This window comes from Drechmeria coniospora, chromosome 01 (genome assembly GCF_001625195.1).
Source record: "Drechmeria coniospora strain ARSEF 6962 chromosome 01, whole genome shotgun sequence".
Lineage (NCBI taxonomy): Eukaryota > Fungi > Ascomycota > Sordariomycetes > Hypocreales > Ophiocordycipitaceae > Drechmeria > Drechmeria coniospora.
This window is the reverse complement of record NC_054389.1, coordinates 7,323-30,519: the sequence shown is the minus strand read 5'-3', so window position 1 is coordinate 30,519 and position 23,197 is coordinate 7,323. Positions and strand designations below refer to the sequence as shown.

The following is a 23,197-nucleotide window of genomic DNA, read 5'->3' as shown; positions in this document are numbered from 1 at the left end:
CTACCTTAGTAGGTGCTTTGCTTGCTACCTTAGTAGGTGCCTTGCTTGCTACCTTGGTAGGTGCCTTGCCTACTACCCTTATTACGGTAGTTGTTATTATTATTATATCTCCGATCAACAAAATAGGTCTCTGTATGTTTTTCGTTATATACATGTATTAATGTACGTAAATCGGCGTATAATGCCCTAAATGTTGTTGCAGGTCTTGTAAAAGTCTGTTCCAATTCCAGTACATTCCTATATACCCGAATTACTGCAGTAATTAATATATCGTCTCCCATAAATCCGGGACCCAATGCTCGCTGGTATAGTTGTATTCTGTCCGTTAGTTCCCGTAAGATATCCTGTAAGTCCTTGCCTGTATTTGCTTCTTGGTTTCTAATTGCTGTAAATGTAATTGTTGACCATTCGTGGAAATATGCCTGTTTAGTAATATTTGACTTAAATTCCTGCTTAACTGTATTATACATTTGCCTGAATGTCCACTTTGATCGTACATACCTTCGGACCTATCTCTGTACCTTGCCTGTAAATACCTTTTTAAAAACTGCATAATACTGGTTTGGCTGTATCCCCGCCTCTTTACATATTTCCTGAAACTGTTTAACTGTATCGTCCAAAATATAATATAATTCTCCCGAATACATATATTCTGGTTTCCACGACTTTGAAAATTCCCGGCAATTCTTAGCATTAACTGGTGCATTCCCTCCTCGATATATCTGTAGTACTTGTGGTACTAGATTTGTATTTTCTGTGGTTATAGTATTTTTTGGAATTGTATTTTGTTGAATTGTGGTATTTGCTGGATTTGTTGGAATTATATTATTTACCGTATTTGTTGGAATTGTAGTATCTGCTGTTCGGAATCGGTACAATGTATTGTATTGTGTTTTCTCGGTCGGTCGTACAGTATTGTATTCTGTATTCTCGGTCGATCGTATAGTATCGTATTGTACGTTCTCGGTCGATTGTATAGTATCGTATTGTGCGTTCTCAGTCGGTCGTACGGTCGATTGTCCTACTGTATTTCTTGAATTAGGTGTTTGTAATACTGTACCTCTCGAAAAATCATTCCCTGTGCTAGGGGTCGTATTATTAACAACAATAGTTAACGAGCTATAGTTAGTGCCTGTATTTAATATTTTATTAATATAGTTCCTAAAGAAAGGTGAGCATTTATAGATATAGTTCTTAAGGTCCTTCTTATCCCATTCTAGCAATGTTTTACTTTGGAGTACCTGTTCTAACTGGCGGGATATACCTGCCCGTAATGGACCTGTATAAATACCATAGTACCTTAGTGTATTCCGTAGCATTTTCCTTACCAGTGGGTGGACTTTTTGGAACATATTGACATCCTAATCCTTGAAGTTATCTTGGAAGTCTACCTGTTTTTCTTCTATTGTTAAGCTGTTGTCCCTTCTGTAACGAGCGATCATTCGAATAACGTAATTATTTAAAAATGCAATAGGTACAGTATTGTCTGGGATTAAATTAAAATCCAAGTATTCTGCCTGTAGTAGTTTCTTGGTTTCCTTGTCGCAACCTGCCCCTTTACTAATATATTCCATTAACGGATCCTGCTCTTCCGATATCGATGGCTGGTATTCCATTGATTCTTCCATTATTGTTTTTCTTATTTATATTTGTTTTTTTTAATTGTTTTTCTGTATTGTGGTTTTATTCTGACTTGTTGTACTGGTACTGTAGCAAGTGGGGAAGTGGGTTACGTGTCCTTGTTGGAAGCGTACGCTTATTGCGGGTTGTGCAGTATGACGTATTTCGGTACGGGGTAATCGGAGGCAATGACGTTGTCGTACTGGGATTGTTGGTTTGTATAATATAACACTCCTAGAAATCTAGTAAATAGGTCTCTAGGCACAAGGTAAATATATCTAATGGCCTGAGGTATAGGCGAAAAGATAGTCTTTATCTTATTGTAGCAATTAAACTCTGGGGTATTAGGTCCGCCTAAATACGTACGGATACCCGATGAATCTGACCCTTTTAGTCGCGTACTACTGCCAGGCTTCTCTGGTAGGAAACGGGTAGTAGTATCGTGATCCTCTTTAAGCCTTGCCAATCTGTGCTGTTCTTTACACACAGCACTAATCAGTGTTGGTTCGGTTCTAGGGGAAACTAGTAACAAGAGATCTCTTTCAATGGATTCAATTTAGTACGAAAGGGGGGAAAAGAGGCTGCCCCTAAGCGGCTACTTTTATCCTCTCTGTAATCGTGCCCCATACAATCACGTGATCCTAGTCTACTATTGGCCACTATATACATACAACACACACGCACCCTTCCCAATTTACCCCTTTATTCCAAGAGGTATTTCCCCTTTTATTTTAAAAGGATTTTTATTGTTCTATATAGTACTGTTAATGAAATAATACAATCTGGAAGTTTGCCTTGCGTTATAGTTATAATTATACTTTTTGTGCATTATACAAGTAAGGATCCTTATACTACTGCTTCTACTTAGGAATTCCGTACCCAGTGGAGCTGTCCGTTATCGTACGTATGTTTTGAGTCATTTTATAATTGGCTTTTAGCCTTTATAAAATCGAACATATCATCTTCTTAGCTGTTTCAGATAGCTTGCTTTGAAACCTTAAAACCGCTAGATAGCAATAGATTTACAATTGAAACCGAAGAATCTACCCGTATACCCCACACGACAAGGCAGTATAAAGTACAAGCAGTATACTACTAAAGGTATCGTATACTATGTATATATTATATAGGTATATTCCGCATCGCGCTACAGATAAAGTATTAACCAATTGGCCTATATATTGGCGATATAGTATACCTCCTTCCATAATCTCATCGATATCTAATACCATTGTTACGGAGTCGCTAGGCGACTGCTCTAGGACTCTCAAATGATGTTTATTAAAAGACTTGAAGGAGGGAAAACTACTTGACAACTAGGGCTTCTAGTTGTGTGCGTTCCTCCTAGTGGGTCCCTTGGTTCCCTTTGTTCTCCTATATCGGGCTAAGCCCGATACCATAACAACTATTCTCAAATCTGCCCATACAGTCAAGTAAATACAGAATAAAACTAGGTGGTTCCAAAGATTATACTAGTAAATAACACAATCATTTTAATACCTTTCAGTACGCTTTTACTAACCGTACTAACATAATATACATTCCGATAGAGATATTGGAGATATTAAGTGGCATTTATATAATTTAAGATGTTCTACATTTTAAGATTACCCCGCAGGCGCAACTGTACGTTACCGCGCAGGGCCACCTGGGGTATGACTACAATCGTTACCCCGGCGTCCTGCACTAACGTACCGACTATAAACAGTAGGCTCTTGCCGGAGCCGGTGCCGAGTACGACGATAAGCTGATCCGGCAAGTCCGGCGCTAGCATAGCCATAGCCGCAGCGCGCTGGCCGGGCGTGCGGAACTCGAGCTTGGGGTCGCGGTATATGTATCGGGCGGCGGCCAGTATGTCGTCCTCGCCCGCATACGGCCGCTGTCGGACCCTGGCCCTCTTGCACGCGGCGGCAATACCGGCCGGGCCGTCGGCGGGCGGCGGGCGCTTGCCGGACAGTACCTGGTCGAACTTAAACAGCCCCCTCCAGCTCCTCGAGGCGCGGAAGCCGCAGGTTAGTAGCGTTGCCGGCGTTAGCATGTTGTTGCTTGCGTATAACCTCTAAACACCCGGAACGAGTAGTTGCTCATCTTCGCAAGGTCTACAATGTCCGCCTCGTCCTCTATATCGTCGGCCGCATCGGCCCCGTTAAAGTTGGCCCTATCGGCGCCGAACTTCTCGTTGGTGATAGACGCCGCTACCTGTCGCCACCACGCTGCCTTAAACGCCGGGACCTCGGCTCGCTTGCACGCCCGTACGAGCGCGCGCAATAGGCTGCCGTCGTCCCACACCTTCCCGTCCAGCCGGGCCCATAGGTAAGGCGACAGTACCGCCCCGGGCTTCCGCTAGCGGAGGAGCACCTAGCGGAAGGGGACGACGTACGCCAGGTACGTTAGGAGCAGGTCCCCGCTAGCACCCGGTACGAACCGTACGTTCTTCTTATACCCCCCCGACTGCTCCTGACCCTTGTAGTACTGTACGTACAGCAGTACCAGCTTCTCCCAGACGAATACGTACCTTCGCCTGGCGGTATTGCGGAACGTTACCGACAGGAGCTCGGGTGCGCGCATTGGTGGGCCGGGTGCAATATGGCATAGCACCTTCCTGTACGTACGCCTCATACGCGCATATTGCATCTTTGCGTACGAACTTTCCGCTATGTCCCTCCTCGGCCCCCCCCCCCCCCCCAATAAGGAACAGCCGTTTTAGCCGGGCGATCCGCTGTATACAGTCCACCAGGGCGGTACTGCATCCGCGGACAAGGGGCTCGTTGCGTTTATCGTCTAGCTACAACGCCCCGAAGCTATCAAGGTCTAGGTCGTCATCCACCGCATACGACCTTATCGTCGTTATTGCTCCGCACCCTAATAGCAGCTCGTCACGGAGGATGGTCTGTGCCTGGTCGAACTCGGATCGGACAATCTCCGATACGTCCTTTATCCAAAGCGGTACACCCTTATATACAACGCTTTCGCCGTCGACGGACCATTGCGACTGGTTGGGCGTAACCGTCTCGCCGGAAACCCTAAATAGGTATAGGCGCTACGCTAGTATAAAGCCGAACGGTGTCTCATCCGACTGGTATATAAATTCCTTGCACGTCCGCTTCAGCTTCGTTAGCTGTTGCTCGTCGGTAGGTGCGTTGCAGGAGTCGTTAAATATTATCTGCGCCGTCCAGACTAGCGCCGATAGGTAGCTATTAAACGTGCCGGGCTCCTCCTACGTCCCTTCCACCCTGCCTGGTCCGTTTCGCTACTTACCGCCCCCCCTAGGGGAGCTTGTCTTCCGGCTGAGCATAGTGCAGAAGCTAAGCACCACCGAACTCAACGGCTTCCCACCGATCTTGTGGTATATTATCGACAGCAGCAGCCTGCGCACCGCCCTTATTAGCGCATCCGTCGCTAGCCCTTTCGTCTCTAGCATACGTATAACCTTGTCTATATGCTTCCTCTGCACTACCGATTCCTGGATTATATCCGACGGTACGTATGACTCGTCCGTCTGCTGCATAAAATGCCCCCCGGGCGTATATACTACCCTGTAATAGTATGCTATAAGCTGCTTTATCTTGCTAAAGTGCTTGTCAATTGTATTTTCGTTATTGTACTCCGTACGTCCGGAACGGTTTTAGCCCTCCTGGTCCCGGCGCGCCGGCGTAAAACCGGCTGAGTATAGCAGCCCTAATGGGCGTTATCCTCCGCTCCGGCAAGGCGTTGCTATAGTGTGTATATGCATTCCGGAGGACGGTATCGGTAGCCTCTATAATGTAATGTAACATTGTACTGTCGTTACTGTCGTTACCGTTGTTGCCGTCGTTACTGTCGTTACCGTTGTTGCCGTCGTTGCTATTATTACTGTTGTTGCCGTTGTTGTTCTTTATTTTCATCTTTATCTTCTTCCGGGGAGGTAGCAATACTGCCGTATTAATCTCCCCGTCCCTTAGGCCGTCTAGGTAGGTGGGGAAGCCTGCAAATCGAAGCCATAGTATGCTTGCGCTCCTTGCCTTACTAAGGTTAACTACTAATCCCGCCTGCTTGTATAGGTCGTTTGCTGCCTCTTGGATATCGAAGCGTAGTATGTCTAGAATTCCTGCATCTGGACCTAGGGTATTGCCCGAGTCATCGTCCGGCCGTACTTTCGTCGGGCATACGACAAAGTAGTCTATTATGCCCTTACCCGTAAAGTACGTCTGCAGTTGGCATTCCTCCTACAGCCGGTGCGCCTTATGTTCCTTAGCTACCCTACCGTACGACGCTACGTATGCGTGCATGGAAGGTAGCCAGATAGTATAGAACCCGCAATCCTGCAGACAGTAGAAGCCCTGGAAGGTCGCCAGTCCGTCGATCGGTGCACAGGGTGCGCTTGGTACGGGCGTATAAGCTCTTAGTTCGTCGACCGACCGAAGGGTGAACCGACGAATGAGTTGGATATTGACCTTTAGCGCCTGCCCGCTTAGGCGGTAAGGTTTACGTCGAAGGTGTCGGATCCAATCTGCCTCCTTTAGGACAAGACATAACCTGCACTTGGTGCAGACTACAACTTTGTGCTGTGCATTGTACTGGATCGCTATTATATCTTATACCAGCTGTCTATTGTTGTTATATATATATATAGCGTATAGAGTGTATAGCGTGTAGTGTGTATGGCATATATGGAGAGTGTATTGGACGGTAAACTCGTTGCCAGAAAAAACTTCTTTGTAGTTTTTTGGAGGGTTTCTAAGCCCTTTTCATCGATTCTATCTTTTTCCATTTATCATTCGTCTACGCACGTATATTTTTTACATTTTCTATTTTATTTTCCCTATATATACTCGCTTGTACTTCCTTGTTACTCCTACTCGTATTATACGGCCAATTCCATTCTTTCCACAATCCAATACGATACAACGCAATCCAATACCATCCAATGCAACAATACAGTATATTTACCTATTCTATCAACCCAATCCAATCCAATCCAACCTAATCCAATCCAATACAATACATTTACCTCTTCTATTTATTTCTCGCCTAATGCAGTAACTAAATCCATTTCCGTCCGCAACTCTCGTGTTGCGTATGCGTGCCTCGTCTTGTACTTTTTTATTTTTTTATTTTTTTTCCCCCGCCGCCCGCGCCCTCCCGGGCCGATTACCCAATGCAGCTAGACGCAATTGAATTTGCAAACACCCTACCCTACCACCCGCCTGTTCGGCCGCCCGTCCGCCTGTCAATTCAATCCGACGCAATGCATTTACCCTGTTTTATTTATTTCCCGCCCAACGCAACGACTAAATCTAGAATTTAAAATCTTGTATAATTATACGAGTAGAATAAGGTTGGATAGCCCCAATTCCAGCAATTGGTTAAAAGTATGTACAGGGGATACGAAGAATTTAAAATCTTGTATAATTGTACGAGTAGAATAAGGTTGGATAGCCTACATTCCAGCAATTCGTTAGAAGTATGTACAGGGGATACAAAGAATTTAAAATCTTGTATGATTGTACGAGTAGAACAAGGTTGGATAGCCTACATTCCAGCAACTAGTTAAAAGTATTTACAGGGGATGCAAAAAATTTAAAATCTTGTATAATTGTACGAGTAGAATAAGGTTGGATAGCCTATATTCCAGCAACTAGCTAAAAGTATATACAGGGGATACGAAGAATTTAAAATCTTATATAATTGTACGAGTAGAATAAGGTTGGATAGCCTACATTCCAGCAATTAGTTAGAAGTATGTACAGGGGATACGAAGAATTTAAAATCTTGTATGATCGTACGAGTAGAATAAGGTTGGATAGCCTACATTCCAGCAACTAGTTAGAAGTATATACAGGGGATACGAAGAATTTAAAATCTTGTATGATTGTACGAGTAAAATAAGGTTGGATAGCCTATATTCCAGCAACTAGTTAAAAGTATGTACAGGGGATACGAAGAATTTAAAATCTTGTATGATCGTACGAGTAGAATAAGGTTGGATAGCCTACATTCCAGCAACTAGTTAAAAGTATATATAGGGGATACGAAGAATTTAAAATCTTGTATGATTGTACGAGTAGAATAAGGTTGGATAGCCTACTGTAACACATATGGGGAGGTGTGCCCATATGGACAATAGACCAGTTAACCGTTCGACCAAATGGCCAAACTGTCAAAAGATCCGCCAGTATCCGCACTTAGTGCAGGTACTGCACCTCACATTCGCTTATAAGGCCTACACGCCTGTAGCGCGCCTTACAACTACCCCCTCTCCTAACAATGCGGTCCCTCGCATTGCTAGGTACCTCAGTTGGCTGAGGTTAAGGGTCTAACGAATGCGAACCCCCAGGTTCTCAGGCAAATAAGCCGCGGCCCGGCCAGCGCGCCTATACCTTCCTCGTTCCTGTAAGCCTAACGTAGAGCCCGTCGCTGTGGAGTTCTTTTTGGTATTGTGGTAGCGCTCTGGCTCGAACCTACAACCCTCGCTCGCATGCGCACGCGACCCAGAAGACCTACTAAGTGCGGATACAATTGTAACACATATGGGGAGGTGTGCCCATTTGGACAATAGACCAGTTAACCGTTCGACCAAATGGCCAAACTGTCAAAAGATCCGCCAGTATCCGCACTTAGTGCGGGTACTGCACCTCACATTCGCTTATAAGGCCTACACGCCTGTAGCGCGCCTTACACCTACATTCCAGCAATTAGTTAGAAGTATGTATAGGGGATACGAAAAATTTAAAATCTTGTATGATCGTACGAGTAGAATAAGGTTGGATAGCCTACATTCCAGCAACTAGTTAAAAGTATATACAGGGGATACAAAGAATTTAAAATCTTGTATGATCGTATAAGTAAAATAAGGTTGGATAGCCTATATTCCAGCAACTAGTTAAAAGTATGTACAGGGGATACGAAGAATTTAAAATCTTGTATGATCGTACGAGTAGAATAAGGTTGGATAGCCTACATTCCAGTAACTAGTTAAAAGCATATATAGGGGATACGAAGAATTTAAAATCTTGTATGATTGTACGAGTAGAATAAGGTTCGATAGCCTACATTCTAGCAATTAGTTAGAAGTATGTACAGGGGATACGAAGAATTTAAAATCTTGTATGATCGTACGAGTAGAATAAGGTTGGATAGCCTACATTCCAGCAATTAGTTAGAAGTATGTACAGGGGATACGAAGAATTTAAAATCTTGTATGATCGTACGAGTAGAATAAGGTTGGATAGCCTACATTCCAGCAACTAGTTAAAAGTATATATAGGGGATACGAAGAATTTAAAATCTTGTATGATTGTACGAGTAGAATAAGGTTGGATAGCCTACATTCTAGCAATTAGTTAGAAGTATGTACAGGGGATACAAAGAATTTGAAATCTTGTATGATTGTACGAGTAGAATAAGGTTGGATAGCCTACATTCCAGCAACTAGTTAAAAGTATATACAGGGGATACGAAGAATTTAAAATCTTGTATGATCGTACGAGTAGAATAAGGTTGGATAGCCTACATTCCAGCAACTAGTTAAAAGTATATATAGGGGATACGAAGAATTTAAAATCTTGTATGATTGTACGAGTAGAATAAGGTTGGATAGCCTACATTCTAGCAATTAGTTAGAAGTATGTACAGGGGATACAAAGAATTTGAAATCTTGTATGATTGTACGAGTAGAATAAGGTTGGATAGCCTACATTCCAGCAACTAGTTAAAAGTATATACAGGGGATACGAAGAATTTAAAATATTGTATGATCGTACGAGTAGAATAAGGTTGGATAGCCTACATTCCAGCAATTAGTTAGAAGTATGTACAGGGGATACGAAGAATTTAAAATCTTGTATGATCGTACGAGTAGAATAAGGTTGGATAGCCTACATTCCAGCAACTAGTTAGAAGTATATACAGGGGATACGAAGAATTTAAAATCTTGTATAATTGTACGAGTAGAATAAGGTTGGACAGCTCCCATTCCAACAAGTAGTTAGAAGTATGTATAGTTTCGAATCTTATTACGGAAGAGGGTATTTACCAGAAGAACTTTAATTCAACTAGTAAAACACAACAAGGGCTATTAGTGAATGCTCTATATCCCCTGCTACTAAACATACAAACACAGAATACATGGTAGTTCAAGGCCAACTTTAGGAAAATATTATTACATTAACAGTACTGGGTAGAATATTAGCAAACATTTTGCTGCTTGCTGACTGGTCATTTATACTTAGTTATACAGTTTAAAAGCTCCCTCAAAATAAGATTGTAAGTATTATAACTATAATTCTATAACTAAATGCAAATGACCAGTCACAAAGCCGCAAAAGGTTTTTTATTGTTCTATATAGTACTGTTAATGAAATAATACAATCTGGAAGTTTGCCTTGCATTATAGTTACAATTATACTTTTTGTGCATTGTACAAGTGAGGATCCTTGTACTACTGCTTCTACTTAGGAATTCTGTACCCAGTGGTGCTGTTCGTTGTTGTACGCATATTTCGAGTCGTTCTATAATTGGCTTTTAGCCTTTATAAAATTAAACACGTCATCTTCTTAGCTGTTACAGATAGCTTGCTTTGAAACCTTAAAATCGCTAGATAGCAATAGATTTACAATTGAAACCGAAGAATCTACCCGTATACCCCACACGACAAGGCAGTGTAAAGTACAAGCAGTACACTACTAAAGGTGTCGTGTCCTATGTGTATATAATATAGGTATATTCCGCATCGCGCCACAGGTAAAGTATTAACCTATTGGCCTATATCCTGGCGATATAGTACACCTCCTTCCACAATCTCATCGACATCTAATACCATTCTCAAATCTGCCCATACAATCAAGTAAACACAGAATAAAACTAGGTGATTCCAAAGACTATACTAGTAAATAACACAATCATTTTAATACCTTTCAGTATGCTTTTACTAACCGTACTAGCATAATATACATTCCGATAGAGATATTGGAGATATTAAGTGGCATTTATATAATTTAAGATGTTCTACATTTTAAGATTACTAGCATTAACTCCCTTGTTCTATACTATTGGCTCCAGTAATAGCCTTACTAATAATACTTGTAATGTTGTTGTTGAAATCTTACCAATTCAGTATATCTGTAACGGAAGTACTTTACAAAGTGGGACTACTCGGTAAGATATTACAACTTTAATTTAAATTCCTTACAGCGAAAGGAAAAGATAATAACCAGACCTATCAGAACGTATATAAGTTGCATTACACAGCCTCCTAACGATTACATTACAACGACAATTGCTTGGACTGGACCGGATGCGAGTATAGAAACTACTACAGGACCAATACCGGGAACTAGTACTATATTACCTTTAGCTGGATGTATTGGAAACTGCCCTACCAGAATTATTATTACCGTAGCTCCTACTGGTGGTACAACTACCGAATCAACTTATGGACCAACGGCTGGGACTAGTACAATACTGCCATCCGCAGGATGCGTTGGCTACTGTCCTACTAGGGTAATAATTACTGTAGGCACCACTAATGCCAGCATAGAAACTACAACGGGACCGACACCGGGAACTAGTACTATTCTACCTTCCGCTGGATGCATTGGAAACTGCCCTACCAGAATTATTGTTACCTTAGCTCCTACTGGTGGTACAACTACCGAAACAACTTATGGACCAACGGCTGGGACTAGTACAATACTGCCATCTGCAGGATGTGTTGGCTACTGTCCCACCAGGTTTATATTTACTATCGGTACTACAGATGTAATTACAGAATTTACATATGGACCCACGGCCGGTACAAGTACAATTCCACCACCTTCCGGGTGCATCGGCAACTGCCCTACAAGGATTATTATCACCTTAGCTCCTACTGGCGGAATAATTAGCGAATCGAAATACGGACCAACAGCCGGGACCAGTACAATTCCACCTTCTGCGGGATGTATTGGCTACTGCCCTACCAGAGTAATAGTTACTATCAGTACTACAGACGTAATTACAGAATCCACATATGGACCAACAGCCGGTACAAGTACAATTCCACCATCTTCCGGGTGCATCGGCAACTGCCCTACAAGGATTATTGTAACCGTCGGTACAAGTGGGATTATTATTGAATCCACTTACGGACCGACAGCTGGTACAAGTACGATACTGCCTTCACCTGGTTGTACAGGCAATTGTCCTACAAGGCTTATCTTTACTGTTGCTACTACTGGTATTTTGATAGAATCCACCACGGGACCTACACCGGGAACTAGTACTATTTTGCCCTCCGCCGGATGTATTGGAAACTGCCCTACCAGAATTATTGTTACCTTAGCTCCTACTGGCGGAATAATTAGCGAATCGAAATACGGACCAACAGCCGGGACCAGTACAATTCCACCTTCTGCGGGATGTATTGGCAACTGCCCTACCAGAGTAATAGTTACTATCGGTACTACAGATGTAATTACAGAATCCACATATGGACCCACGGCCGGTACAAGTACAATTCCACCATCTTTCGGGTGCATCGGTAACTGCCCTACAAGGATTATCGTAACCGTTCCTGCTAGTGGCATTACGACCCAGACGACCACGGGACCGGTAGCGGGCACGAGCACGATCGCGCCGCTGGCCGGATGCACATCCAACTGCGTAACGAGCATCATCGTGACCGTTCCTGCTATTAGCATCACAACCCACACGACTTCGGGACCGGTAGCGGGCACGAGCACGATCGCGCCGCCGCCTGGATGCACATCCAACTGCGTAACGATCGTTATCGTAACGGTTACGGGCGGCATTGTAACCCAGACGACTACGGGACCGGTGGCGGGTACGACGACGATTCCGCCGCCGCCTGGCTGCACATCCAATTGCGTAACGAGCATCGTCGTTACCGTTCCTGGCATCACGACCCAGACGACGGTAGGACCGGTACCGGGCACGACGACGATCCCGCCGCCGCCCGGATGCAATTCCGACTGCGTAACGAGTGTTATCATAACGGTTACGGGTGGCATCATGACCCAGACGACCACGGGACCGGTAGCAGGCACGACGACGATTCCGCCGCCGCCTGGCTGCACATCCAATTGCGTGACGAGCATCGTCGTTACCGTTCCTGCTGGTGGCATCACGACCCAGACAACGGTAGGCCCGGTCCCAGGTATAAGTACGATTCCGCCGCCGCCTGGATGTACTTCCGACTGCGTAACGAGCGTTATCGTAACTGTTACGAGCGGTATCGTGACCCAGACGACCACGGGACCGGTAGCGGGCACGAGCACGATTCCGCCGCCGCCCGGGTGTACTTCCGACTGTGTGACGAGCGTTATCGTAACTGTTACGGGCGGCTTTATGACCCAGACGACTACGGGACCGGTAGCGGGTACGAGTACGATGGCGCCGCCGCCTGGATGCACATCCAATTGCGTGACGAGCGTTATCGTGACTGTTACCGGCGGCTTTACGACCCAGACGACTACGGGACCGGTAGCGGGTACGAGCACGATGTTACCGCCGCCTGGATGCACATCCAACTGCGTAACGAGCATTATCGTTACCGTTCCTGCAGGTAGTATTACAACCCAGACGACTACGGGACCGGTAGCGGGCACGAGCACAATCGCGCCACCGCCTGGATGCACATCCAATTGCGTGACGAGCGTTATCGTCACTGTTACCGGCGGCTTTACGACCCAGACGACTACGGGACCGGTAGCGGGTACGAGCACGATGGTACCGCCGCCTGGATGCACATCCAACTGCGTAACAAGCATTATCATTACCGTTCCTGCTGGTGGCATTACGACCCAGACGACGGTAGGCCCGGTCCCGGGTACAAGTACGATTCCGCCGCCGCCCGGTTGTACTTCCGACTGTGTAACGAGCGCTATCGTAACTGTTACGGGCGGCTTTACGACCCAGACGACTACGGGACCTGTAGCGGGTACGAGCACGATAGCACCGCCGCCTGGATGCACATCCAACTGCATAACGAGTATTATCGTTACCGTTCCTGCTGGTGGCATTACGACCCAGACGACGGTAGGCCCAGTCCCAGGTACAAGTACGATTCCGCCGCCGCCTGGGTGTACTTCCGACTGTGTAACGAGCGTTATCGTAACTGTTACGGGCGGCTTTACGACCCAGACGACTACGGGACCGGTAGCGGGTACGAGCACGATGGCACCGCCGCCTGGATGCACATCCAACTGCATAACGAGCATTATCGTTACCGTTCCTGCAGGTAGTATTACAACCCAGACGACTACGGGACCGGTAGCGGGCACGAGCACGATCGCGCCGCTGCCCGGATGCACATCCAACTGCGTGACGAGAATCATCGTGACCGTTCCTGCTATTAGCATCACAACCCACACGACTTCGGGACCCGTAGCGGGCACGAGCACGATCGCGCCGCCGGCCGGGTGCACTTCCAACTGCGTAACGAGCATTATCGTAACGGTTACGGGCGGTATTGTAACCCAGACGACTACGGGACCGGTAGCAGGCACGACGACGATTGCGCCGCCGCCTGGATGCATATCCAACTGCGTAACGAGCATTATCGTTACCGTTCCTGCTGGTAGCATTACGACCCAGACGACCACGGGACCGGTTCCGGGTACGACGACGATTCCGCCGCCGCCTGGCTGCACCTCCAATTGCGTAACTAGTATCGTCGTTACCATTCCTGCTGTTGGCATTACGACCCAGACGACGGTAGGCCCGGTCCCGGGCACGACGACGATTCCGCCGCCGTCCGGGTGCACTGCCGACTGCGTGACGAGCGTTATCGTGACGGTTACGGGTGACTTTACGACCCAGACGACTACGGGACCAGTAGCGGGTACGAGCACGATGGTACCGCCGCCTGGATGCACATCCAACTGCATAACGAGCATTATTGTTACCGTTCCTGCTGGTAGCATTACGACCCAGACGACTACGGGACCGGTAGCGGGTACGAGCACGATGGTACCGCCGCCTGGATGCACATCCAACTGCGTAACAAGCATTATCGTTACCGTTCCTGCTGGTGGCATTACGACCCAGATGACGGTAGGCCCGGTCCCAGGTACAAGTACGATTCCGCCGCCGCCTGGGTGTACTTCCGACTGTGTAACGAGCGTTATCGTAACTGTTACAGGCGGCTTTATGACCCAGACGACTACGGGACCGGTAGCGGGTACGAGCACGATAGCACCGCCGCCTGGATGCACATCCAACTGCGTAACAAGCATTATCGTTACCGTTCCTGCTGGTGGCATTACGACCCAGATGACGGTAGGCCCGGTCCCAGGTACAAGTACGATTCCGCCGCCGCCCGGGTGTACTTCCGACTGTGTAACGAGCGTTATCGTAACTGTTACGGGCGACTTTATGACCCAGACGACTACGGGACCGGTAGCGGGTACGAGCACGATGGCACCGCCGCCTGGATGCACATCCAACTGCGTAACGAGCATTATCGTTACCGTTCCTGCTGGTGGCATTACGACCCAGACGACGGTAGGCCCGGTCCCAGGTATAAGTACGATTCCGCCGCCGCCCGGGTGTACTTCCGACTGTGTAACGAGCGTTATCGTAACAGTTACCGGCGGCTTTACGACCCAGACGACTACGGGACCGGTAGCGGGTACGAGTACGATAGCACCGCCGCCTGGATGCACATCCAACTGCGTAACGAGCATTATCGTAACCGTTCCTGCTGGTGGCATTACGACCCAGATGACGGTAGGCCCGGTCCCAGGTACAAGTACGATTCCGCCGCCGCCCGGGTGTACTTCCGACTGTGTAACGAGCGTTATCGTAACTGTTACGGGCGGCTTTATGACCCAGACGACTACGGGACCGGTAGCGGGTACGAGTACGATGGCACCGCCGCCTGGATGCACATCCAACTGCGTAACGAGCATTATCGTTACCGTTCCGGCTGGTGGCATTACGACCCAGACGACTACGGGACCGGTAGCGGGCACGAGCACGATGGTACCGCCGCCTGGATGCACATCCAACTGCGTAACGAGCATTATCGTTACCGTTCCTGCTGGTGGCATTACGACCCATACGACGGTAGGCCCGGTCCCAGGTACAAATACGATTCCGCCACCGCCCGGGTGTACTTCCAACTGTATAACGAGTGTTATCGTAACTGCTACGGGCGGCTTTACGACCCAGACGACTACGGGACCGGTAGCGGGTACGAGTACGATGGCACCGCCGCCTGGATGCACATCCAACTGCGTAACGAGCATTATCGTTACTGTTCCGGCTGGTGGCATTACGACCCAGATGACGGTAGGCCCGGTCCCAGGTACAAGTACGATTCCGCCGCCGCCCGGGTGTACTTCCGACTGTGTAACGAGCGTTATCGTAACTGTTACGGGCGGCTTTATGACCCAGACGACTACGGGACCGGTAGCGGGTACGAGCACGATGGCACCGCCGCCTGGATGCACATCCAACTGCGTAACGAGCATTATCGTCACCGTTCCTACTAGTGGCATTACGACCCAGACGACCACGGGACCGGTAGCGGGTACAAGCACGATGGCACCGCCGCCTGGATGCACATCCAACTGCGTAACAAGCATTATCGTTACCGTTCCTGCTGGTGGCATTACGACCCTGACGACGGTAGGCCCGGTCCCGGGCACGACGACGATTCCGCCGCCGTCCGGGTGCACTGCCGACTGCGTAACGAGCGTTATCGTAACGGTTACGGGTGGGTTTATGATCCAAACGACTACGGGACCGGTAGCGGGTACGAGCACGATAGCACCGCCGCCTGGATGCACATCCAACTGCGTAACGAGCATTATCGTTACCGTTCCTGCTGGTGGCATTACGACCCAGACGACTACGGGACCGCTAGCGGGCACGAGCACGATGGCACCGCCGCCTGGATGCACATCCAACTGCGTAACGAGCATTATCGTTACCGTTCCCGCTGGTAGCATTACGACCCAGACGACGGTAGGCCCGGTCCCAGGTACAAGTACGATTCTGCCGCCGCCCGGGTGTACTTCCGACTGTATAACGAGCGTTATCGTAACTGTTACGGGCGGCTTTACGACCCAGACGACTACGGGACCGGTAGCGGGTACGAGCACGATGGTACCGCCGCCTGGATGCACATCCAACTGCATAACGAGCATTATCGTTACCGTTCCTACTGGTGGCATTACGACCCAGACGACTACGGGACCGGTAGCGGGTACAAGCACGATGGTACCGCCGCCTGGATGCACATCCAACTGCGTAACAAGCATTATCGTTACCGTTCCTGCTGGTGGCATTACGACCCAGACGACGGTAGGCCCGGTCCCGGGCACGACGACGATTCCGCCGCCGTCCGGGTGCACTGCCGACTGCGTAACGAGCGTTATCGTGACGGTTACGGGTGGCTTTATGACCCAGACGACTACGGGACCGGTAGCGGGTACGAGCACGATGGCACCGCCGCCTGGATGCACATCCAACTGCGTAACGAGCATTATCGTTACCGTTCCTGCTGGTGGCATTACGACCCAGACGACTACGGGACCGGTAGCGGGCACGAGCACGATAGTACCGCCGCCTGGATGCACATCCAACTGCGTAACGAGCATTATCATTACCGTTCCCGCTGGTGGCATTACGACCCAGACAACGGTAGGCCCGGTCCCAGGTACAAGTACGATTCCGCCGCCGCCCGGGTGTACTTCCGACTGTGTAACGAGCGTTATCGTAACTGTTACGGGCGGCTTTACGACCCAGACGACTACGGGACCGGTAGCGGGTACGAGCACGATGGTACCGCCGCCTGGATGCACATCCAACTGCATAACGAGCATTATCGTTACCGTTCCTGCTGGTGGCATTACGACCCAGACGACTACGGGACCGGTAGCGGGTACGAGCACGATGGCACCGCCGCCTGGATGCACATCCAACTGCGTAACGAGCATTATCGTTACCGTTCCTACTGGTGGCATTACGACCCAGACGACTACGGGACCGGTAGCGGGTACAAGCACGATGGTACCGCCGCCTGGATGCACATCCAACTGCGTAACAAGCATTATCGTTACCGTTCCTGCTGGTGGCATTACGACCCAGACGACGGTAGGCCCGGTCCCGGGCACGACGACGATTCCGCCGCCGTCCGGGTGCACTGCCGACTGCGTGACGAGCGTTATCGTGACGGTTACGGGTGGCTTTATGACCCAGACGACTACGGGACCGGTAGCGGGTACGAGCACGATGGCACCGCCGCCTGGATGCACATCCAACTGCGTAACGAGCATTATCGTTACCGTTCCTGCTGGTGGCATTACGACCCAGACGACTACGGGACCGGTAGCGGGCACGAGCACGATGGTACCGCTGCCTGGATGCACATCCAACTGCGTAACGAGCATTATCGTTACCGTTCCGGCTAGTAGCATTACGACCCAGACGACGGTAGGCCCGGTCCCAGGTACAAGTACGATTCCGCCGCCGCCCGGGTGTACTTCCGACTGTGTAACGAGCGTAATCGTAACTGTTACGGGCGGCTTTACGACCCAGACGACTACGGGACCGGTAGCGGGTACGAGCACGATAGCACCGCCGCCTGGATGCACATCCAACTGCATAACGAGCATTATTGTTACCGTTCCTGCTGGTGGCATTACGACCCAGACGACTACGGGACCGGTAGCGGGTACGAGCACGATGGTACCGCCGCCTGGATGCACATCCAACTGCATAACGAGCATTATCGTTACCGTTCCTGCTGGTGGCATTACGACCCAGACGACTACGGGACCGGTAGCGGGCACAAGCACGATAGTACCGCTGCCTGGATGCACATCCAACTGCGTAACGAGCATTATCGTTACCGTTCCGGCTAGTAGCATTACGACCCAGACGACGGTAGGCCCGGTCCTAGGTACAAGTACGATTCCGCCGCCGCCCGGGTGTACTTCCGACTGTGTAACGAGCGTTATCGTAACTGTTACGGGCGGCTTTATGACCCAGACGACTACGGGACCGGTAGCGGGTACGAGCACGATGGCACCGCCGCCTGGATGCACATCCAACTGCGTAACGAGCATTATCGTCACCGTTCCTACTAGTGGCATTACGACCCAGACGACCACGGGACCGGTAGCGGGTACAAGCACGATGGCACCGCCGCCTGGATGCACATCCAACTGCGTAACAAGCATTATCGTTACCGTTCCTGCTGGTGGCATTACGACCCTGACGACGGTAGGCCCGGTCCCGGGCACGACGACGATTCCGCCGCCGTCCGGGTGCACTGCCGACTGCGTAACGAGCGTTATCGTAACGGTTACGGGTGGGTTTATGATCCAAACGACTACGGGACCGGTAGCGGGTACGAGCACGATAGCACCGCCGCCTGGATGCACATCCAACTGCGTAACGAGCATTATCGTTACCGTTCCTGCTGGTGGCATTACGACCCAGACGACTACGGGACCGCTAGCGGGCACGAGCACGATGGCACCGCCGCCTGGATGCACATCCAACTGCGTAACGAGCATTATCGTTACCGTTCCCGCTGGTAGCATTACGACCCAGACGACGGTAGGCCCGGTCCCAGGTACAAGTACGATTCTGCCGCCGCCCGGGTGTACTTCCGACTGTATAACGAGCGTTATCGTAACTGTTACGGGCGGCTTTACGACCCAGACGACTACGGGACCGGTAGCGGGTACGAGCACGATGGTACCGCCGCCTGGATGCACATCCAACTGCATAACGAGCATTATCGTTACCGTTCCTACTGGTGGCATTACGACCCAGACGACTACGGGACCGGTAGCGGGTACAAGCACGATGGTACCGCCGCCTGGATGCACATCCAACTGCGTAACAAGCATTATCGTTACCGTTCCTGCTGGTGGCATTACGACCCAGACGACGGTAGGCCCGGTCCCGGGCACGACGACGATTCCGCCGCCGTCCGGGTGCACTGCCGACTGCGTGACGAGCGTTATCGTGACGGTTACGGGTGGCTTTATGACCCAGACGACTACGGGACCGGTAGCGGGTACGAGCACGATGGCACCGCCGCCTGGATGCACATCCAACTGCGTAACGAGCATTATCGTTACCGTTCCTGCTGGTGGCATTACGACCCAGACGACTACGGGACCGGTAGCGGGCACGAGCACGATGGTACCGCTGCCTGGATGCACATCCAACTGCGTAACGAGCATTATCGTTACCGTTCCGGCTAGTAGCATTACGACCCAGACGACGGTAGGCCCGGTCCCAGGTACAAGTACGATTCCGCCGCCGCCCGGGTGTACTTCCGACTGTGTAACGAGCGTAATCGTAACTGTTACGGGCGGCTTTACGACCCAGACGACTACGGGACCGGTAGCGGGTACGAGCACGATGGTACCGCCGCCTGGATGCACATCCAACTGCATAACGAGCATTATCGTTACCGTTCCTGCTGGTGGCATTACGACCCAGACGACTACGGGACCGGTAGCGGGCACAAGCACGATAGTACCGCTGCCTGGATGCACATCCAACTGCGTAACGAGCATTATCGTTACCGTTCCGGCTAGTAGCATTACGACCCAGACGACGGTAGGCCCGGTCCTAGGTACAAGTACGATTCCGCCGCCGCCCGGGTGTACTTCCGACTGTGTAACGAGCGTAATCGTAACTGTTACGGGCGGCTTTACGACCCAGATGACTACGGGACCGGTAGCGGGTACGAGTACGATAGCACCGCCGCCTGGATGCACATCCAACTGCGTAACGAGCATTATCGTTACCGTTCCTGCTGGTAGCATTACGACCCAGACGACCACGGGACCGGTAGCGGGTACAAGCACGATGGTACCGCCGCCTGGATGCACATCCAACTGCGTAACAAGCATTATCGTTACCGTTCCTGCTGGTGGCATTACGACCCTGACGACGGTAGGCCCGGTCCCGGGCACGACGACGATTCCGCCGCCGTCCGGGTGCACTGCCGACTGCATAACGAGCGTTATTGTAACGGTTACGGGTGGCTTTATGATCCAGACGACTACGGGACCGGTAGCGGGTACGAGCACGATGGCACCGCCGCCTGGATGCACATCCAACTGTATAACGAGCATTATCGTTACCGTTCCTGCTGGTGGCATTACGACCCAGACGACTACGGGACCGGTAGTGGGCACGAGCACGATCGCGCCGCCGCCCGGGTGCACTGCCGACTGCGTGACGAGCGTCGTTGTGACGGTTATAGATATCCCTACTAACCCGCCAAGTTTTACAACCACGACTTCGTTTCTCTCACCAGGCGCACTTCCCTACACGAGTACGGTCCCACCTATTGGCACTGTTCCTGGCACTGTCGTCATTGGGGTCCCAGAGACCGTCACGACAGTCACCAGCTTCCTGTCCCCAGGTGCACTTCCCTACACGAGTACGGTCCCTCCTGTTGGCACCGTTCCTGGCACAGTCATCATTGGGGTCCCACAGACCGTCACGACAACAACTAGCTTCCTGTCCCCAGGCGCACTTCCCTACACGAGCACGGTCCCTCCAACTGGCACCGTTCCTGGCACCGTCGTTATTGGGTTCCCACAGACCGTTACGACAACAACTAGCTTCCTGTCCCCAGGCGCACTTCCCTACACGAGCACGGTCCCTCCAACTAGTACCGTTCCTGGCACTGTCATCATTGGGGTCCCACAGACCGTCACGACAGTCACCAGCTTCCTGTCCCCAAGTGCACTTCCCTACACAAGTACGGTCCCTCCTGTTGGTACCGTTCCTGGCACAGTCATCATTGGGGTCCCACAGACCGTCACGACAACAACTAGCTTCCTGTCCCCAGGTGCACTTCCCTACACGAGCACGGTCCCTGCAACTGGCACCGTTCCTGGCACCGTCGTTATTGGGTTCCCACAGACCGTTACGACAACAACTAGCTTCCTGTCCCCAGGCGCACTTCCCTACACGAGCACGGTCCCTGCAACTGGCACCGTTCCTGGCACCGTCGTTATTGGGTTCCCACAGACCGTCACGACAACAACTAGCTTCCTGCCCACAGGCGCACTTCCCTACACGAGCACGGTCCCTCCAACTGGCACCGTTCCTGGCACCGTCGTTATTGGGTTCCCAAAGGTTATCACGACAGTAACAACAAACCTCGGCCCAAATGAATCCCCCTACACAAGCACCATTCCCCCTAGTGGTACTGTCACCGGAACAGTCATCATTGGGGTTCCTTCGGGGGCTTGTCTCCCTCCAACCGGCGGGTCCTGTTTAACTGGGGTTAATGTTAGATTATATGTCAACCCGCGCGGACCGACTAAGGCTTATGGGTGGGCAGGATATTTTTCTAATGGTGTTACAATCGATTATTACCTTAACCAATCTCCATTGAACTCTTCAATAACGCAAACTTTAACTGTCCCAGGTCAGGGTCCCCCTCTCGGGGATTTTTGTGCCCCTTTTAATCCATATGGATGTTCCAGTATACAGGGGTACCTTGATTACCCAAGCGGCAATCCACCAGTTGGTATTCCTATTTCATATTACTTTCCCGGCTATAAAAAAAGCTTCGCGGGGATGACATTTGATGGAAATAACTATACTGTTGTGTGGACAGGCTATTTTGTACCACCGGTTACTGGAGAATATACATTTTGTGCCACCGCAAACAATCAAAACGTCTTCTATATCGGTAGTAGTAAGGCTTTTCCTTGTGGAGATTCCAGCAATGCAGCAATACCTCGGCTTGCACTACCGCTGGTCCAGACTGAATTTTTCGGTTGCCTCGGTGGCGGCTTCTACTGCTTATATAATGGTGGCTGCTCCAATGGTATCTGTAATGCTGGCGAAGGTATTTATGGTCAAGCACAAGGGTGCGGCGCTATTTTCTTAGTTGCAGGATACTATTACCCGATCCGCTCAATATATTCCGACATTCAAGCTGGCTCTGGTCAGAACGTTGATGTAATCTTTTCTTGGTATCTTCCTGGAGGAGGTGCGCCAAAGAGCGTCTTTTCCACATCAGCTGGTATGGGTTATCAAGATAATTGTGTAGTGGGTTAGGGTTGAAACAATAGGATTACTTCTTAGCAATTAATATACGCGCCGAACCACTTTACTACGGACGCCCCCGCCTTCCGGACGCCGTGTGCCTGACCCTAGCCGTTATGTGGCGGGGCTTTTTCAGTCAAAAAGGAAACCCTAGGCGCGTTAGCGCGGGCGGAGCGGGGCAGGTACCGATTGGCGGGGCGCGCGCGCGAAAAGGTACTTGCGGTCGGGATCGTCGAGTCAAAAAGGTGCAGTCAAAAAGATCCACCAATACGCGGCCGCGCGGGTCGGGAAAAATACGACCGTACGGGCGGAAAAGATTGTTCGGCGAATATCACGTCGCATCGGCCGTAGCGGTGCGCAGGGCGCGGCAAAATAATCCCCAACAGTAAAAGTTTTCTTGTCGGGAATTTGGGGAATTTCGGTACGACAATGGTTGGGTAGGTGGGGGGTGGGGGGGGGGGGGGGAAGTAGCGGTGTATTGGTATTGGTAGCTTTGCGGGCGGGGCTTGAAAAAAAAATCCCATCAAGGTAGCAGGGCCAGACCAATAGTAGA

The 23,197-nt window shown here is 50.0% G+C and overlaps 3 protein-coding genes across 3 annotated transcripts; 1 reads left to right on the top strand and 2 right to left on the bottom strand.

Moving 5' to 3' along the window:
* Positions 1 to 3,214: 3,214 nt before the first annotated feature.
* Positions 3,215 to 3,658, bottom strand: DCS_00004 (uncharacterized protein; the record flags this gene model as incomplete). Its single annotated transcript, XM_040797346.1, has 1 exon — positions 3,215 to 3,658. One exon carries the CDS (start codon positions 3,656 to 3,658, stop codon positions 3,215 to 3,217), a length of 444 nt encoding a protein of 147 aa, XP_040658229.1.
* An 8,373-nt stretch (positions 3,659 to 12,031) lies between these two features.
* On the bottom strand, positions 12,032 to 20,588 carry DCS_00003 (uncharacterized protein; the record flags this gene model as incomplete). Its single annotated transcript, XM_040797345.1, has 2 exons — positions 12,032 to 12,040; positions 12,087 to 20,588. 2 exons carry the CDS (start codon positions 20,586 to 20,588, stop codon positions 12,032 to 12,034), a joined length of 8,511 nt encoding a protein of 2,836 aa, XP_040658228.1.
* Positions 20,589 to 20,664: 76 nt separating this feature from the next.
* On the top strand, positions 20,665 to 21,914 carry DCS_00002 (uncharacterized protein; the record flags this gene model as incomplete). The annotated part of the gene is made up of 2 exons (XM_040797344.1): positions 20,665 to 21,822; positions 21,885 to 21,914. 2 exons carry the CDS (start codon positions 20,665 to 20,667, stop codon positions 21,912 to 21,914), a joined length of 1,188 nt encoding a protein of 395 aa, XP_040658227.1.
* Positions 21,915 to 23,197: the final 1,283 nt, after the last annotated feature.